This window comes from Desmodus rotundus, chromosome 2 (genome assembly GCF_022682495.2).
Source record: "Desmodus rotundus isolate HL8 chromosome 2, HLdesRot8A.1, whole genome shotgun sequence".
NCBI lineage: Eukaryota > Metazoa > Chordata > Mammalia > Chiroptera > Phyllostomidae > Desmodus > Desmodus rotundus.
Window position 1 is genome coordinate 154,926,952 of NC_071388.1, and position 19,288 is coordinate 154,946,239.

The following is a 19,288-nucleotide window of genomic DNA, read 5'->3' on the forward strand; positions in this document are numbered from 1 at the left end:
TCTTCTACAACTCTTTCTCAGTGACTGTTTCTGAGTGGGCTTTGGTGAGGGACATAAAATTAACTTCTGAATGCTGACTCAGACTCAGAAGACCAACTGTTTGCTAAGTAAATCAAACAAAACAATGGCCTCAACCAACTAAGGCAGGGCTGTCAAACTCATTTTCACCACCGGGGGCCACGTCAGCCTCGACGTTGCCTTCAAAGGGCCTAAATAATTTTAGGACTGTAGAAATGTAACTACTCCTTAACTGTAAAGGAGTTGAAATTACATTCAGCCCTTTGAAGGCAACCGTGAGGCTGATGTAGCCCCTGGCGAAATGAGTTTGACACCCCTGATAAGGTCTATAATCCACTTGAGGCCCAATCTGCACAAGCTGGTTTATGCGGAATTCGGTCGATTGGTAGTATCTATTAACCAAAACCGACCAGTTCCTGACTCCCACACAGCACTCCAGCTATGCTTTACACTAATCACTCGGTTTTTCTCTCAATTCAGCAAGAACTAGAAGTACAAACTGATCCAGCTGTGGGTTTCTAGATGCATATTTAATGAATTGACTGTTTATTTGGGGGTTTGTATTTTGTCGTGGGTTTTTTTGCCTTCACTCTTGTGTTCAAACTTATCTCTGTCATGCTCATGTTTGCCCACTTTATCACTGCTTTTCACACCTGTGTCCTGGCCACTGCTGCCTTGCCACTTTGCAGCTGACGACCTCCTAGGCCCTATGCCCCTCTGCATCTCCTCTCTTCCTACCTATGGCCACCTTCCTATAGTGTTAGAGGTTGGTCATGGTGGAATCCTATACTTTTTTGTATACAAATTGAATAGTGAAGAATTATATTTTGGGGACAGTTCTTTTCTCAAGTTGTCAAATCAATTAGCTGCATTTAGTACTGCTTGCACCAATGTGAGGAAAACAAAGGCAAAACCAAAACTAAACTCCGTGACAACTTGTATTTCTCAGGGTGGAAGTAAGACAGGCTTTTTCTACAAGCCCCAACAAACCACTAAGTGTCCCCCTAGTTCTGTTAAGGCTCTCATGAGTAAGGTCTGTCAAAGCCCCTACTATGTGCCTCTACCCCAGGCCCCCCTGAGCTAGGGTATAAGAATGTAGTGGTGGTGGGTTTCAATGAGACCCCTGTCTGCTGGTCTCTTTATCACTCCAGACCTGAAACAGGACATGTTTTCAGAGCCTCTGACACATCATTTCCTACCTCTTCCCTGGCTGGATATGGAATCACAATCAAATCACTGTCCCTGTTAGGGTGCAACATGGAAACTGAGTGGGAGCTCTGGTCACCTAACTCATCTAAGCCCTCAGTGGTCCTTAACTCTGGTAGTACCCAACACTCCCCAGGAAGCCCAGGTAATTCTGATTTAATCATTCTGGCAAGTAATCAGGGATCAGGGAATTTTATATTTCTCTAGGTGACTCCAATGTTTGACAGTACAAGCCAGGACCTGTTACTACAGAAATGATCACTCTCTTCTTAGATTCTCATCTGAAACTTGTCATCTGCCTACCTCATTCTTCACCCTGAGAGCGGGGCTCTTCTGTCTATTCCGACATTTCTCTTCAGATGCCTATTGCCATCAAAGAGTAGAACAACAGGCTGAGGAGAATAGAAAAAGCTGGAGCTTAAACAAATCATGGTGATTATAATAAATGTCAATCAGCCAAACAACTAATTTACTAGTACCCTAAATCCAGTTAACTCCCTCATTAATGGCAGAAAGTATTGAAATAGTTTCTGCATATGAACAAAGATGTATTTGAATGCTAAAAATAAACTAAATCAGGGTGTCAAACACATTTTCACCAGGGGCCATATCAGCTCATGGTTGACCTCAAAGGGCTGAATGTAATTTCTACTCTTTAACAGTTAAGGAGTGGTTACATTTACAAGACTTTAGTAGTCCTAAAATTACATCCGGCCCTTTGAAGGCAACCACGAGGCTGATGTAGCCCCTGGTGAAAATGAGTTTGACACCCCTGAACTAAATAATAGAACGATATAAATGAACTAAAGAAAAACATTAAAACACTCAAAATAAACCAATTAGAAAAAAAATAAACTAAAAAAATGTAATGAAACTATTACCTTAGGCCACACACTAATACACCAATAATTACTAATTAAAACTGAGATTTAACTTCTTATGGGTTATTGTAATCATTCATTAAAAAAACCTTTAATTGTATGAGATTATACAATCTATACACCTAATGCCTCTTGAGTTTGTATCTTTGATATTTCTATACAAAAAATATTATTTTCTGAAAGACACAGAACTTAATTATAAAGTGATGAACTTTATTAAATAATGCAAACATGCTCATAGTCATTTGACTCTTTAGGAAACTAAGCCAGTGTGTGGCCTCCCCCCAGGGCTACGCGGTGTGCCCATAAAGTGCAATAAAACTGCTTTCCACGATCTACCGACATTAATAATATTCCTTAAGAGCCACACACTATAACTCTCAACTGCTGCTCTCCCCAGATGGAAATGATGGTAATTGCTGAGTGTCTGCTGAGATGTGACCATAAAGTCTCAGTCACAGGCCCTTTGCAGCTTCCAATTTCAGCTTCTCTCTGCAGAGCCTGTTGGTGTGTGAGCTCTCCTACCCTCCCTATGGCAGCACGGCAGGCCATCCCAGGGCAGCGTTATTAAGGGAGACGCATTCCAACCCCACACTGGGAAGACACCCACAAAATGTTTGCCTGGGCTTTTTGTGAAAACTCCACTTTCTTGGTAAAATAGTGCAGTCTGTCCAGTGCATGCTTTCAGCCTGCAGTCTTTTACTGTGCCATTAATAACTAAACAAATGAATCTTCCTGGTGACTGCGGGTGGTTTAGAAATAGCACCAGATGAAGGGTGCCCTGACAGTTTCTCAGGCAGGCAGGCAGTGCCTTACTGGATAGGACAGATGCCCCTAAGTGAGACTGAGATGCAAGTACAGATTCAAGGGCTTCCACAAAACCCGAACTGGTTACTTTTCTTTCCACGACTCATCTTACACGTCCTCTGAAATAGGGTTTGTAGGAGCAATCTTTACCCCAATTATTGGACAACCACAAGTGTAGCTTCTCTGCCTCTCAATGGCATTGTGGGATTCCTTTTTCTGTAAACCTATTTGTTCTTATAGAACCCATTTTCAATTTCCCTGCAGAGGACAAGCCCATGCACAGATATACCTTTTATGTCTTTAAAGTAAAATGAATTGGGATTGCTTTAGGGAAAAAAAAGAGTGGTATTGTTCTTAGCTCAGGGCCAAGAATTGTTGAGGGTGTATCACCTGGACCCTTTCCCCGAAAACTCATAGGCACAACACAGAGTTTCATGCTCTCAGCATCGGAACATATGCTCTCAAAAAGTATTTGATGTTGACAAAGATGCAAAACACAGATATTTTGTCGTTATGCAATTTTATGTTTTTTTATGGGAGGGAATAGACATTTACGGAAGGCTGGAACAGAAGAAATATATTTGTATAGCCTCTTCTTCAATGGGAAGTCTCATATTCATTCAAAAATATAAATGTACTCTTTGTATAATTACACTTAAAAGAATATATACAATAGGTTATAATATACTAATGATTTATTTTTTAAATTGTTATCATAGAATAGTAAGCTACAGAATTTTAAGCTCTTGGATTTTCCTCATTTTGGAGGAGCAAAGAAAATCATTAGTGATGAAAGAAATCATTAATGTTGCAGAATCATTATGTTTGTAGAACTTAGTAAAATCTGCAACATATTTTCCCACATAGTTACTTTTATGAACATGGGTGTTTTCTGTAAGCACTTTACATAAGAAGATATTATTAGCTCTTTCTGCTACTTTTGGGTCTGGTATTTTCTCAGAATAAATTTATCCTCATGGGCCTTTGAAAATGATCTGATTGAGTCAGGCTTGTCTAATCTTTGGGATGATCATTTGTTTATTAGTTTGCATAATTACAAATGCATTATCATGCTAAACAACACAAGGAAAACACAAAACCTGAGAAAAGGAAGCGACATTAAGAAATTCTGTCTGCTGCCCTGGCCCGGTCGCTCAGTAGGTTGGAACATTGTGCTGTATACCAAAACGTTGTGAGTTCAAGTCCCAGTCAGGGCACATACCTAGGTTGCAGCTTTGTTCCTCAGTTGTGGTACCTATGGGAGGCAACTGATGATGTTTCTCTCTCACATCGATGTCTCTCTTTCTCACTCTCTCCCTTCCTCTCTCTGTAAAATCAATAAACATATCCTCAGGTGGGGATTAAAAAAACAGATTCTGTTGCTATTGCAGAGATATTGTTTAGGATATTCTTTTTTTTTCTAGTGTCTATGCAAATGTCAGCATCACAGAACACAGAGTAAGATTATATCTTCTTCTAACAGGCTTTTCTTGTGCTTGTTCTTTCTCTCTCTCTGTGCTGAGTGACCTACACAGGTATGGTAAGCAACAAGTTATTTGTTCATCTGGTTAGGAATCAGTGGTGGCTGCTTCATTTCTAACCCTTCAATGGGACAGGGCACATTATACACCAGCCACTAGATTTTTACCAGTAGGGAGAGCCAAGCACTCAATCCACCTCCCTTACTCTTAGGTAAATACCAGAGCCTCCTAGAGACATTGACCTTGAGTGGCATTTGAAATTCATCTCTTTTCTTCAGAGGACAAATTATAGTAATTGAATACTATAATTCATCATATCGTGCAATATTCAGAAACATTTGGGGGAGATTTTGGAGATTTTGATGAAGTCTACTTTAGGCTGGGGTTCAGTTTATGAGCCTAATATAAACATTTGTATCACTAATCCAAAAAATCAGCCAAGTCTCTCCAAATCATATTTTCTTTGTTTTTATTTTTCTTTTGGAGAATCGAAAAACATTTTACTTTTGTCTCTTAACTCCCTGTCTTTATTTTTTCTAAGTCTTTCGTTACTTCATAAGGTATTATGATAATGAGAAAGTATACCACAAGTCTGGGTGTAGAAAATAGAGAAGAAAAGCAATAATTTGTGAGAAGTAAAGTGTATGAAAATATATGGAGAGAATTACAGACACATATGAAACTACTATTTCTATGTCATAATTAAGTGCATGTGGATTTCCCCCTATAAAATCACTGGTGAGACAGACAATATCATTTTGCACAAAATGCAGATGAAATTACATAAACAAAATGATCATGGGCTCTGTGTTTGACATCTATGCTCACTATAATATCTCTTTATAATTTTGAGATACGTGGTCAAATATTTATCTTTTAGTGTTTAATAAACCACTTCCTTCTTATTAAAGCCTTTTTGAATCTCATCTGCTCTGACCCATTTTTATAGAACAAATTTGGGCTTCGGTCCTGAGTTTCCAGCCGGTGGGTGAGTGCTCTCTCCTTTCCCATCACTGGTGTCGGTAACCTGCACTGGTGCCAGTACAGGTCAAAGAGCATGTCCTCAAATTTCATCCGATTTATTCCTATTAATCCGTCGGAGTTAACTGGCTCAATTTTTATTACTTGCTGATGTATGTTTTTATGTGAGATGGAACTATTTAAGCATCTACTTAAAGCAAATAATTCTTTGTCCTTTTTTTCTAAGAACCTCTTTTCAATTTTAAGAGCACTTTAAATTCTGATATTGATTTTTCTATTTGTTGAACCTTTGCACTTGATGGCCAATATTATACTGATAAAAACAATGTTTTCACTGAATCACCAGCCCTAAAAGAATGAAAGCAAAATGTGTAGTTACCTGATATAGTAGTGAAAAGGATATTATGATAAAAGATCCAGTGATATTTTAAGGATTAATATGCAATAAAAATTATTGCATTGATTATTAATTTGGGGATTCATTGAAGACATTTTGTAACTGTGCAATTCTTTACCATGTTTAGTTACTTAAGGATAATGACTCTCCTTTCTTGTCCCTCCTTTATTTTATTCTTTAAATTAAATTTATTGGGAAATATTGGTTATATAATTTTCCAGTGTACAATTTTATAACACATCATCTGTATATTCCATCATGTGCTCACCACCTAAAGTCTAGTTTCCTTCAATCCCCATATTTATGACCTCCTTTACCCTCTTCACCTCTCCCCACTCCGCTTCCTCTCTGGTTACCACCATACTGCTGTCTGTGTCTGTGAGTTACACTGTCCACCCCAGCAAACCAATGTCTCTTTACCACATTACCTTTCTTGTTTAAATCAGACTCTGATGCTTGAAATTGGAAGCAAATAGTAGGTTAAATCACTACTGATTTAAACTGATACAAATGGTGTTATCAGTTCATGAACGATTTAAAAAGATCACAAAGCCACTCTCTCGTCATGTCTTTATAAAAATACTTTTATGTCCTAGGGACCAGAATGATTTGGAAGAGTTAATATGCACAGGCACCTTTTTGCTTATCTCTCTCTGAATAACCCCCACCACCACACACACCCAAAATCCACTTCTAGTGGTGGGAAATATATGTATAGGAAACTGCTTCCTTTTTAGTGTTTAGGTTTCATTCTATAATGAAAAATTCATGGTAAAATTCATTGACATAGCCACGGACAATCTACTTTAATTCCATCTTTTTTCTTTTTTGGGCCTTGTTTACTATGTATACTGAGTTACTGGGAACATAGCAGTCACAAAGCAAGCGTGCAATGCGTGTCTGTTACGTAAAGATAGCAGATACTAATATAGCACTTATGAACCAGGATTTTGCATATATTAACCGACTTACTCTTCACTATAACCTTCTGAACTAGGTACTGTTATTATTACTTTTTTTTTGTACAATAAATGGACACATTCAATGTCTAAGTAACATCCAAAGAAAATGAACAAATGTGATCATAACCAGGAAGGCTGACTCCAGAGTCTGTGCCTTCATTTTTTTATTCAGCTGATAGTCGTTCAGCATCCACCATATGTCAAGTACAAAAGATTCAGTGATGAGTATGATATTATTTTGCCCTCAAGAAGCTCACTCTGTCAGAGAGACAGCCATATAACAAATAATTACAACTGAAATATGGTAGATTCTATGAGAAAATATAAATGAAGTTTGTTAGGGCACAAAGAGGTTGTGATAAACTTTACTCCGGATAAAGGATTGTCAAGAAAGACATCTGAGGGCAGAGCATGCTTCAGCTGAGACTTAAAATAATTTTTCATGAATATAGAATTTCATTATAGGCTAAAGGAACAACTCATGCAAAAGGTAAAATAGCATGATATTGAGGCACAAAGCTTGAGACGTGGGCAAAAGCCAGATAATAGAGAACATTATAAGCTATGCTAAATTTTCTTTTACTTTATTCTAAGATAATCAAGAACCATTGAAGAAACATACACAGGGGAGTAATATGAATAGACATGCATTTAAGAAAGACTGTTATGGCTGTATAGGATTGATATAAAGGGGGTCAAGTTTAGACAGAAGACTATATGTTAGGAGACTACTAAAATAGCAGATTAAATATATACATGAGGACTTAAATGGGTCAGAAGTTCTAGAATAAAGAGGGCATAGCCTCAAGAGATAATTAAAGATAGAATTGGCAGGGCTTATAAATCAACTGGAATTTGGTGAGGGAAGGGCAGTAATGAAGAGGTATAATAATTTGGTCTCTCTATTTGGGTTTGCATTAATTAGCAAGAGATACATGTTACCTGTGATTTTCCTTTTCTTCAGAATATTTTCAATCTTTGTGCAGGCTCTTTATTTCCAATCTCACTTCTCCTTGAGACTCTAAGTTTTAACCTCTCTGATTGTATTTTATGTTTATTTATATCCTAGTTCCTCTCTGCTTTTAAGATGCTTTATGTCTATGTTTTATATGTGTGTGTGTGTGTGTGCGCGCGCACACACATATATGTCATGTTACATATATATTTATATATGTGAAATGCATATATATTTAACATACATCTAGGTAAAACTTCTAGATGACATTCTTTAATGAAAATTGAATGTTTTTATATAATTCTGTTTCTTAGTTTGTAAATTAAATATCACTTATATAACTAATATGTTTAATGGCCCTGTTGAAAGTGCATCTTCTATATATTCTTTTTTTCAATCTTCAGCATTTTTGAACACTAGAATCTGGCTCTATAAATAATACTTTTCAAAAAGAAGAGGACATCCAGAATTCTAGGAGTCAAAGCTGGGATTGTCTACTCAGAAACCTACTTTTTTGAAGTCAAATATTTCTACTTTTAAATTAAGTGTAGAAATTTTCACTGTGAAAAAGTGATAGGTTTTGCTCTTTATGGCTAAATATGACCAAAGCATAATTGCCTTGAGTTGAGAAACAGTTGAAATTAATTGAATGATGACACTTCTCTCAGATGTATATAATAAACCTGCATAATTCATGCATCTGTAGGTATAATAAATATTCTCTCAAGAGAATTTTAAGCTCACTGAATCCTCTTATTCTATTAAATAGAAATGTGCATATTTTTATATTTTATGCAGATATAGACAGAGATGGAAAGATAAATGACTGGTAGGCAGGTAGATAGATAGCTAGATAACAGATAGTTAGAGATATAACCACAGAAAATTCTATTAAAACAATACTGACAATGCCTAGCACAATGTTATGGAGATGGTTGATGCTCAGTAGCTGTTGGTTGAATAAGTAAATGCATATGTGAAACTATATAAGATTGCTCATGTGTAGGGATTCAGTAATTTTAAAGGAAAAGTCACTGTCCTAATTTTTGTAATGTTTTTCATCATCAGTCCCTTAGGACGCCAACAGTCCAACTTGCACGCACTCACAGTTTTAGGCAGGATTACAACCAAACCATGTAAAACTGGGGGCTTTATTTCTGAGTATATTGAGTTATACAAGGAATCAAGACTAGAGGGGCTTTGGTCAAGGTGGTGGCACAGGTAAATGTAGTAGTAGGAACCTCTTCGATGACATCAAAATTACAACAAAGCTACAAAACAACTATTGTTCAAAACTGCCTGAAATTTAGCTGAACAGAAGTCTTATAACTAAGATACAAGTATATATATATATATATATATATGGTCTGTCCAGAAATATCCAGCCATATGAAATGAAAAATAGAGACATTTATTGAATAAGATACCAAATACAAAAAAAACATTGTAAATAGGACAATGATACCTCAGTTCCCTTCAAAGTTGGCACCTTGAGACCTCACACAGTTCTCCCAATCACCATCAGCTGCCCCATCATATTTTCCTGAATCTCATTGAAAGTCTGAAATTTCTTCCCTTTCAAAAGTGATTTTAGTTTTGGAAAAACTCAGAGGTCACAAGGCACCAAATCTGGGCAGTAGAGGGGCTGAGTCATCTGGGTGATTGGATGTTTTGCCAAAAAGCTCTGCATGAGACATGATTCATGAGTGGGCATATTGTTGTGATAAAGCTGCCAATCACCAGTTGCCCATAGCTGTGGCCTTCTGAATCATCCAAATAGTTTTTGTGGAGGAATGTTTAAACTAAATGCAAAATGTGATGCAGATTTGTTGTTCTGCTGGCTCAGTCATTTTGAATGTGACGACCACACGTGCTCATTCAATGTCATCTACCACCTTCACTGACTAGTACAGTGAAGATGTCATTGTTCATACCTACACACCCCAGTCCACTCACCTTGGCTACAGGGTTACATCAATGTCACACAAACCATTCTCATTATATTAGCAATGGCTGGACTTTTTCCAGACAGACTTCATATAAAGAAGAAGCCACATTGAGACTGGTAGGAGAGGCAGACACAGAACGGACTGGTCTCACACCCACATGTGGTGGTTAAACACCAGGAAGGGTATCTCGGCTGTGGCAGTATTCCCTGATGAGCAAGGGAATACTTGCTCATCACTAAGTGCCACACTATGTCACACTAAGTGCCCCCAGCTCAGGGTTCCAGTGCCAGGAAGAGAAGTCCCCGTAACTTTTGGCTGACAAAACCAGCAGAGATTGCGGCTGTGTGAGATAAAGGGCTACTGAAGTCCCAGGAATTCCTCTTAAAGGACTAGCACACAGATTTACTCAGACTCACTCACTCTGAGCTCTAGCACTGCCTCAGAATTTCAAAAGGTACTAGAGATATACCAGGAGGAACTGAATTGTCTGGCTTCAGGATGAGGGCTGGAGGGGGCAGCATTCTCCCAGGCAAAAGAGCTAGCAGAGGCCATTGTTCCATTGCTTGCTCCCCCTCCCCCAGCAGAGGCAATAGGCAGGTGCCATATCTAAGTCTCCATCAACCTGGCTAACACTGTTAGCCTACCCTGGTGATTCCCTAAAACCTTGTCTCACCCAACTGCAGGCCCATCCAAGCATTTACAGTGGTTTTTCCATACAAACTTCCTGTTGGCTTATGCTGCAGGCCTCCCTATAACCTCTCAAAGATTCACAGACCACAAACAAGGAACATCTGGCCTCGGCAGGCCCCCTGCCTCTTGGTAAGTGGCTCCAGGCCTGGTACTAGCTGCAGCTGGACTTTGTTCACAGCCTGACCCCTCCCAGGCACCTCTAGCCCAGAACAAGTAGCATCCATCTGCAGATCATTTTGTAGATCATGCTGGGTGTCCTGGGCAGGGCACAGGAAGGAGCTGAACTTTGCCTGCACCTCTAGTGAGGCCCCAAAGCCAGCATACCCAGCGGAGTGCTTCAGACTATGCCAAAGCATCACCCAACCACCTCCACCATTGACATGCACTCAAGGGGCAGACTCAGGGGGCACTAAAACCCCAATGAATAGAGTTCTGCTCCGTGTGATCATTGCCAGTCCTCGCAGCCAATCAACCTCAGGGTAAATCTCTTCCACTGATAGCAGTCCAGGCTCAACTATGACAGGTGGGTGCACACGGCCCACACAGGGATTGCAGCTGTAATGCCCGGTTCAGGTGACTGGGGAGCCTGTGCCACTGGGCCCTACAGGACACTTAATACATAAGACCATTCTACCAAGACTGGGAGATGTAGCAGCTCTACTAAATACATAGAAACAAACACAGGGAGGCTGCCAAAATGAGGAGATAAAGAATCATGTCCCAAATGAAAGAACAGAAAAAAAATCCAGGAAAAAAACTATACAAAATGGAAACAAGCAATCTACCAGATTCAGAGTTCAAAACACTGGTTATAAAGATGATCAATAATCTCAGTGAGAACTTCAACAAAGAAATAGGTAACATAAAAAAGAACCACTGAAATGAATAATGTATTACAGGGAAACAAAATAGAATTGATGAAAAAGAGAATCAAACCAGCATTTTGGAAGATAAGGAAGCAGAAAATACCCAATCAGCACATGAAAAAGAAAAAAGAATCAAAAAAAGTGAAAATAGTTTAAGGAGCCTCTGGGACAATTCCAAGTGTACCAATATTCACATTATGAGGGTTCCAGAAGAGAGAGAACAAGGAATTGAAAACCCATTTGAAAAAAATAATGACTAAAAACTTCCCTAACCTGGTGAAGGAAATAGACATGCAAGTCCAGAAAGTGCAGAGAATCCCAAACAATATGAACCCAAAGAGGCCCACACCAAGTCACATCATAATTTAAATGCCAAAGGTTAAAGGCAAAGGGAGAACCTTAAAAGCAGCAAGAGAAAAGCAGTTAGTTACCTACAAGGGAGCTCCCATAATGCTGTCAGCTGATTTCTCAAGTCACTTTGCAGGCCAGAGGGGATTGGCACAAAATATTTAAAGTGATGAAAAGCAAGGACCTACAACCAAGATTATTTTACCTAGCAAAGCTATCATTTAGAACTGAAGGACAGACGAAGAGCTTCCCAAACATGAAAAAGCTGAAGGAGTTCATGTAATTATCACGAAACTGGTATTACAAAAATGTTACAGGGTCTTCCAAAAGAAGAAGGAGGAGGAAGAGGAGTAGGAGGACAAATGAATTTAAAAAATGGCAATAAATGCATATCTATCATCCATATGTTCATTGCAGCATTATTTATAATAGCCAAGATATGGAAGCAATCTAAGTATTCATCAATAGATGAGTGAATAAAGAAGTGGTACATGTATATATATACAATGTAATATTTCTCAGCCTCAAAAAAAGAATAAAACTTCCATCTGCAACAGGAAGAATAGACTTAGAGACTATTGTGCCGAGTGAAATAAGTCAGACAGAGAAAGACAAATACCAAATGATTTAATTTACATATGGAATCTAAGAAACAAGGTAAATGAACAAGCAGAACAGAAACAGACTCATAGATGCACAGAATATTTTGATGGTTGATGGGGGAGGGGTTTCAGGGAATGGATGAAAAAGATGAGGGGATCAAGAAGTACAAATTGGTACCAAATAGTAATGGGGATGTGAAGTACAGCATAGGGAACAAAACCAATTATATTGTAATACCTTTGTATGCTGCGAGGTGGTTACTAGATTAATCTTGGTGATCATAAGTTATATAATGTCTAATCACTGGGTTGTGCACATGAAATTACTATAATATTGTATACCAACTGTAATTAAACAATAAAAAATAATAATAGATTTGTAAAAGAATTGCAATTGCCTTTTTCTTCTTTCTCCTTGGTATTTTTGCTTTTTGTATAAATTAAAAGGAAGGGTAAAGTATTGTTTTTCATCATCCTCATAAGTATCTCCACTTCATTTTTTGACGCCATGGTAACTCTGCCCAGTGCACTTGGATGCTGTTTCCACAAGGTGCGTGGCGGCACATCAGACCCATCAGCACAGCGAACAATTCACTAAAAATAATAACATGTGAACTACACCATGAAAATCATTTTATTAAACAGCTATCTGATAATATATTTTCTTATTTGAAAGGTTCTACGTTTGCGTATGTGATTGCTGCCTTTGTGTATATTTTGGTTTCTGGGTACAGACTCCTCCCCCTGCTGGTGAGGCGGACCACTCTTTCCGCATCACAGCGCTCCCCAGATTTTTCACAGAAGTTCTGATCACTTGCAATGTTATCAGGAGGCTTCTTTCTAACTACACTTTGTGAAGTGATTGACATATGATTGTTTTACACCTTAGCTTCAGTGACTCCATCTACCAATTATGAAATGTTCAGGATCAAAGATTATCATTCAAAATACCAAAAAATAAAATTGTAGAATTATGTGGAAACACTTTAGAATGAACTTTTAAAGTTGATTTTTATAAAATCATAAATTGTTCACATTCCTAGGGGGGAAATGTGACTATTTGCCCATACAATCACTGCTTGATATTTTGGGGGGTATCTACTACCTACCAGGAAGCTAAACATTGGGATTTGAGGATCCATGAGTTCAGTTAAGGAGAGTTTCACATTATCAAATAATGCCTGTGAAATGTAAGAGGTAGATAATAGGCTTGTGTACTGACTGTACAGAAATACAAAAAAAAAGCAGAAATAGATAACTCTGTCTAGAAGAGTTGGGGAAAGTTTCAAAGAGAATATAATATTTGAGCCAAGACTTCAAAAGTGTGTAAGTGACTGTGGAAAAAGCCTTAACCTGAAGCTCAAATCCTAGGGATGTCAAATTTTATGCTGTAAGTTTTTAAAGTAAACTTAAAAAAAAACATGTTTGAATTTGAATATATCCAACTCTAGACAAACACAGTATACCAACCACAAATTTTTATGCTCATAACTTAAAAGAAAAAACTGGTTATTCTTTCAAACCTTGAATCCATTGACAATTTTGCTAAGATAAATAGCACATTTTTGGTATTGTTTATATCTGTTTGACAAAGATGAGAGGAATATTAATATATCATAACTCTAGTTTTATTAAAAATGAGATTGCTGATGGGTAAAATTACTTAATTACTAGCATTGAGCATGAAATGCTTTTTCCACTCTAGTGAGGCAGTTATCATTAACTATTCTGCCAGTCTTTCATCACACTTTTTTCTATTGGCTATACTTCTAGGAATCAAAATAATACTGAGTCACCATAAAAAAGTCTGTCCTGTTCTTTCCTTACTCATTATACTAGGATGAGTTTGCATTTTTTTAGCAGAGATGTATAATGCCTTTTTCTATAATGGTAATAACAGTGGCAAGGTGAATAGGCAGAATGTGAACTCTTTCCTGTGCTGTAGAAATCTCCTTAGAAGAAGTATCTCTCAAGCATAGATTTTTGTAATATACTTGGCTAATACATGAGTTGACATCAGATTAGCATGAGCTATAGAAACATCATGGTATTGTTTTTTAATTGTGCCCATTTTCTCTTTTAGATTCCAAAATTAGAGTACATATATCATCTGGTTTTCTTTTTTTTTTAATGGATGAGTTGGAGGAATAAACCAAATTGAACTGTGATTTTAGTGACTTCCCTAAGTTTAGGAAATACCTAGTGGAGGAGGGAGTTGGTACTAATCCACCATTTCTGGATCTTGGTTAATTCACTCGTGACAAAAACTGCATTTTGTCTCTTGCAGCCTTATCTATATTTGAATTTAACTTTAGAGAACCAATTTCATGAATTGTTTTGTATGAATTTATATATGGTGCTCTGGTCAGAGTTTTTTATTATACTTCATTTGATTAATTCGATTTCTTCCTGAGCAGTACGATGGTTCGTCCTTTCACCTAACCTGGTACTCTATAGATACCAGCCATTGGGAAGAATGAAAGTCAGAGTTAAAATCCAAACAAAATAGTTGCAAAATGATGGAAACAAAATCTTTCTGTATTTTAAAACACACTTTATGTAAATCACACTAACCAGGGGTCAGTAAAATTGATGCATTGAAACAAATATACCAAACTAATGTAGCAATGACAGTCTATTTAGTAATAGCACTTAAGTGCTGAAGTAAAAATTACAACTCTAAACTTGTACTGTTTATGCTGTGTCATCTCTTACAAGAATATATGTTTGAAGATGATAGGCATCGAGTACTTTTACTCAAGTAGATGCATATTAAGTATACAATGTTTGCCCCAGAAAATGATATTTTTTAAAATGTGTCAAACAGCTGACAATGACTAGAAGGGAGGAGGAAGATGGATTAAGGGGGAAAGAAGGAGAGGGGGCAAGCAAAAGAACACGAATAGAGGACTCATGGGCACGGACAGTGTGGGGTATTGGCTGTAGGAGTTGGGGAGGGCCGGGTAGGGGTGAGCAATGGGGAAGAAGGCAGGACAACTCTAACTGAACAACAACAAAAAAATAAAATGTGTCTAAGATACATTTATTTACTCCCAATGTTTGGCATTTGTCTTTCTCAACACACAGATTCACATCACTGACTTCATTCTTTCAGCAGGATGATTAGCAACAAGTATCAGACTCTAAAATTTCTATTTTAGGGTTCCAGGCAGATTTATAAAATGTCACCTTGGTGTTAAATATGCGTGAGTGGTGGGAATGGTGACTAACTGAGAAGCACGTGCACAACTAAAAAGTTGGCTGCCATTTTGGAATGTGAACCTAGTGTTGCCAAATCTTTAAAGTGTTCAAAAGCAGGCAGAAATCTTCATTAGGGTGTGTGTGCTAACCAATTCAAAACTTTGAATACACTGAGGGGCCAAATAAGCATGCCTCTAGGCCAGAGCTTGACTCATGGGCTCCTAGGTATAGATGTGATTCAATAGCAATGCCCTTCGGTAAGAATACTGGTCAGATTCCCACTCCTCTTGCTTCTTCACTATCTGTTTAATTTGTACTTCTTATTTCTCGGGGTGTCATATGAAGGCCATAGAATTCTCCCATTATGTCACTATAGATGGGAACACTTGTCACAATTGCGGACAGTTCTCATGCAAAGAGATGATATTTACACCCATGCATTTCTTCTCTCTGCAGTCTTCAATGACTGCTATTGTTCCCTCCAGACTAGTGTATTGAAATCCTTAAGTAAAACTTGATTATGCAAAGCTTCTTATTATATGGGATTATGGTTCTTTCAGTTTAAAGCAAAGACTATGGTTTATTTATTTTCTGTACTTCCTTGAGAAAATAAAATTCACATTTTGTTTATTGTTCTATCCCCCATTTCCAAAACATTCTCTGGCAAACAGAAGTTTGGATAAAATTGAGTGTTTATTCACTAAGTAAACTTTTCCTTAGCACAAACTGTGTGTTAAGCATGTTATTAAGTATCATTTGATACATGTGGATCATTAACTTGGCCTAGAAAACTATTCTGCTTGGAAAAAAAGTCACTGGTCTTCAATTTAGTGAGACATAATCTACATTTTTTTCAGCTTTCTTGGGGTATAATCCAAAAACGTTAAGATATTTAAACTGCGCATTATGATGGTTTGATATAGTATGCACTGGGAAGGGATTCCTCACATCTCTTTAAAGAATGCATCCAATGAAATGTGGTCTACATTTTAAAGTATGAACCTTGTACGTTTTGCTTTCAATTCCCTGTAGAACTTTTGAGAAAGTACCAAATTTCTCCTTAATTCTCCTTCCTAGAAAAGTATAAATAAGATCAGATCATAACGTATATCTCTAACTAAACATCTATTGCTGCTTGGTTAATCAGAACTTTAGCCCTTCTACCAAATACACTGCTGGGGGTGAGGTGAAAGCACACACTAAAAGCACGCTAGCAAATTATACATAAAGTCAAGATCTCATGAACTGATTTTCAATGTATTCTTGGTTTAAATGATTAGAATTTGATAACTTAAAATATTTCCCTCCATGTAAAGTATAAACAAAGCAAAACTTTAGTTTTCCTATTTGAGTAATAGTAATAACAAACATTTTCTCACTTGACTATTCTCCACTAAGTCAAACGTTTAAATTTCAGATCTCAAAATCAATATTTGTTAATGATATTGCTATCAAGATGAAAGTGAACTCCCAACTATAAACAAGTTTAAATACCTGTGTTCTTGAAGTCATCTGTCCTAAGATTTTTAGCAGTATGTCTACTGCCTCATCATATCAATCAATCAATCAATCAATCAATTTTATACCTGTGTCAGACCCCATTCTGTAGTAACAGCAAGGCTGGATGACCAAAGGAGCAGGAGCTTTAAGCTTACAATTCAGCCAGGGTCACCTGTGCTAACCATAATCAAAAGTATGCCTGTGTGTGAAGAGACAGAGATACACACTAGCACAATATGGTCTGTTTATATTGTTTATATTTCATGGTTACATCCTTCATTTGAACTCTGGATGTGTCATGTAACTAGATGGCCAACTTGAAGACTAGATGTCTTTCTGTAATACAAAATGTTAGTTTATAAACAACAAAATATATTTACTTTTCATCAAGGATTTGCATTTTGTTTTTGAGGTTCATATTTCTATTACTGGGTACAAGACACTGCATTAATATTTGTTGCTTACCGTGGGTAAGAGGCAGAATAATGGCTTCCAAACACATCTATGTCCTAATCCCCAGAATTTGTGAAAATGTTAAATTATATGGCAAAAGAAAATTAAGATTGCAGATTAAGTTAAAACTGCTAACCTGTTGACTTTTTGACGGGGTGATAATCCTGGATTATTCAGATTGGTCCAATGTAATTACAAGGTCCTTAAAAATAGAAGGGGGGTCAGATGAGAGGATCGGAGAAATGGCAGTGTGAGAAACTCTCAGTCTGATAGAGAAAGGAGCCACAAACCAAGGAAAATGGGTACCCTCTAGAACTGCAAAAAGCAAGGGAATAGATCCTCCCTTAAAGCTGCAGGAAGGAATGCATACCTTCTGACATCTGCCAAAACCCAGTGAGACCTAGTCAGGGCTTTTGACTCACAGAACTGTAAGATATTTTGTGCAATTTTAAGCCACTAACGTAGTGATAATTTGTTACAGCCAAGCAAACAAATACACCTAGGAAACTTTTTTTTCCCCAGAAACCCCTGTCACTGAAATTGCATTGATAAAAAGTTAAAAATTTCAGACTTTCCTTAAGGTATTGTTTATTCATCTATCCATCTATCTATCTATTCATTCATGCATTTACTCATTCATTCATTCATTTTTCAGGAGGTAATTCACAGCAGCCAGCTTGACATTTCAAGAAGCAGCCAGGAAATGGAAAGAAATGAAAAAGAAGCTTCCAAACTTCACAAAGTGGGTGTTCTTGGAACAGAAATGGTAACTACTTAGAAAGACATCACTTTTTGAATAATTTTCAGAAGTGTGCGGGAATTCTGACCTTGTTGTAAGCAACTGCTTTTATTGTCCTATATGTATCTAATATCAATACATAGCATTGTCTCCTTCCCTACTTTGGAGCTGACATTCTTAGAAAAATAAAGAAGCACCCTAAAAATATGAGTGAACTTTAAGTGTCAATTCATGTACGTTCTGATATAGCATGAGCCCATGCATTAAAATACATGATAATGGTTTTTAATTAGCATCTTCAATGTGCACCAAAGTTTGGGTGAAAATCACTGTGAAATGATGCATCCATGGGCAGTACTGGAATCATTGACATCTTAAAAACAATTATTTATTAAAAATTATCTTTAAACACAGATCTCTCATCTTGAAAAGCATACTGAGGAAATAAACCAAGCTTCTCAGTTCCATCAATATGTTCAAGAAACAGGTAAGGAGCTGGTATTATTTGACCCCAATATACCTTTCTTCTATTCATGTCTGTATTTGAATGGAAGACTTCCAAGGCACAGTCCTCTCACTATGTAAAGTTAGTAACTATGACTCATGTTCCCAAAGGGGACAGAGTAGTATTTCCATATATAATTAGACTCTGCCAGTGGTGATAGATGCAATAAGTTTCTAAAATAGTTCATTGACCATCAACCCAATGATGAACTCATCCTAAAAGCTAGGTAGTAAGCCAACCCCCTCTGAATTACTTTTTGTCTCAGGGAACTGCAGTAAAACTTGATTGTTATCAAGTGTCCTGAGAACAGAAATGTTATTTAGATTGTATTATTTTTAATAACAGATTTAAGCACTTTGAGGCCCACTTCTCCAACCTACAGATACAACATTAGACTACAGGCACACCTGAGCAAGTTTGCATAACAGGGGTGCAGTTTGTCGTGCCTATGCAAGGGGAATGAGAAGTTTCACTGTCCCGAAAAGCTAAAAGGACAGTTGTAAGCTAACTGAATGAAATGTCACTTGACTGTACTTGTATTTGGTTTTATTCTGTTTGTGCTTAAGGAAGTCAGTCTTCCTTTTGTATTCTTTTGCTGTTCTTGTTTTATAACTCTTGTTATCTCTTCCTGAACATAAAAGTAAAACATGCTTATAGAAAATTTGGAAACTATACAAATGAAATAAACAACAGTTTCATCTCTAGAACTTACCATCCAGAGATAATGACCACTATTTTTCTTTGTGT

The 19,288-nt window shown here is 37.2% G+C and overlaps 1 protein-coding gene across 2 annotated transcripts in view; it reads left to right on the plus strand.

The window, feature by feature from the left end:
• The window catches only part of XIRP2 (xin actin binding repeat containing 2), a 71,933-nt gene that overhangs the window by 37,665 nt on the left and 14,980 nt on the right, over positions 1-19,288 (plus strand). Inside the window, exons 4-5 of one of the 2 annotated variants that reach the window (XM_045187454.3) lie at positions 17,953-18,063; positions 18,451-18,523. In XM_045187454.3, coding sequence (XP_045043389.2) covers positions 17,953-18,063; positions 18,451-18,523 — 184 coding nt within the window. The remainder of the gene's footprint in view (positions 1-17,952; positions 18,064-18,450; positions 18,524-19,288) is intronic. The other variant, XM_045187453.2, reaches the window with a different exon arrangement.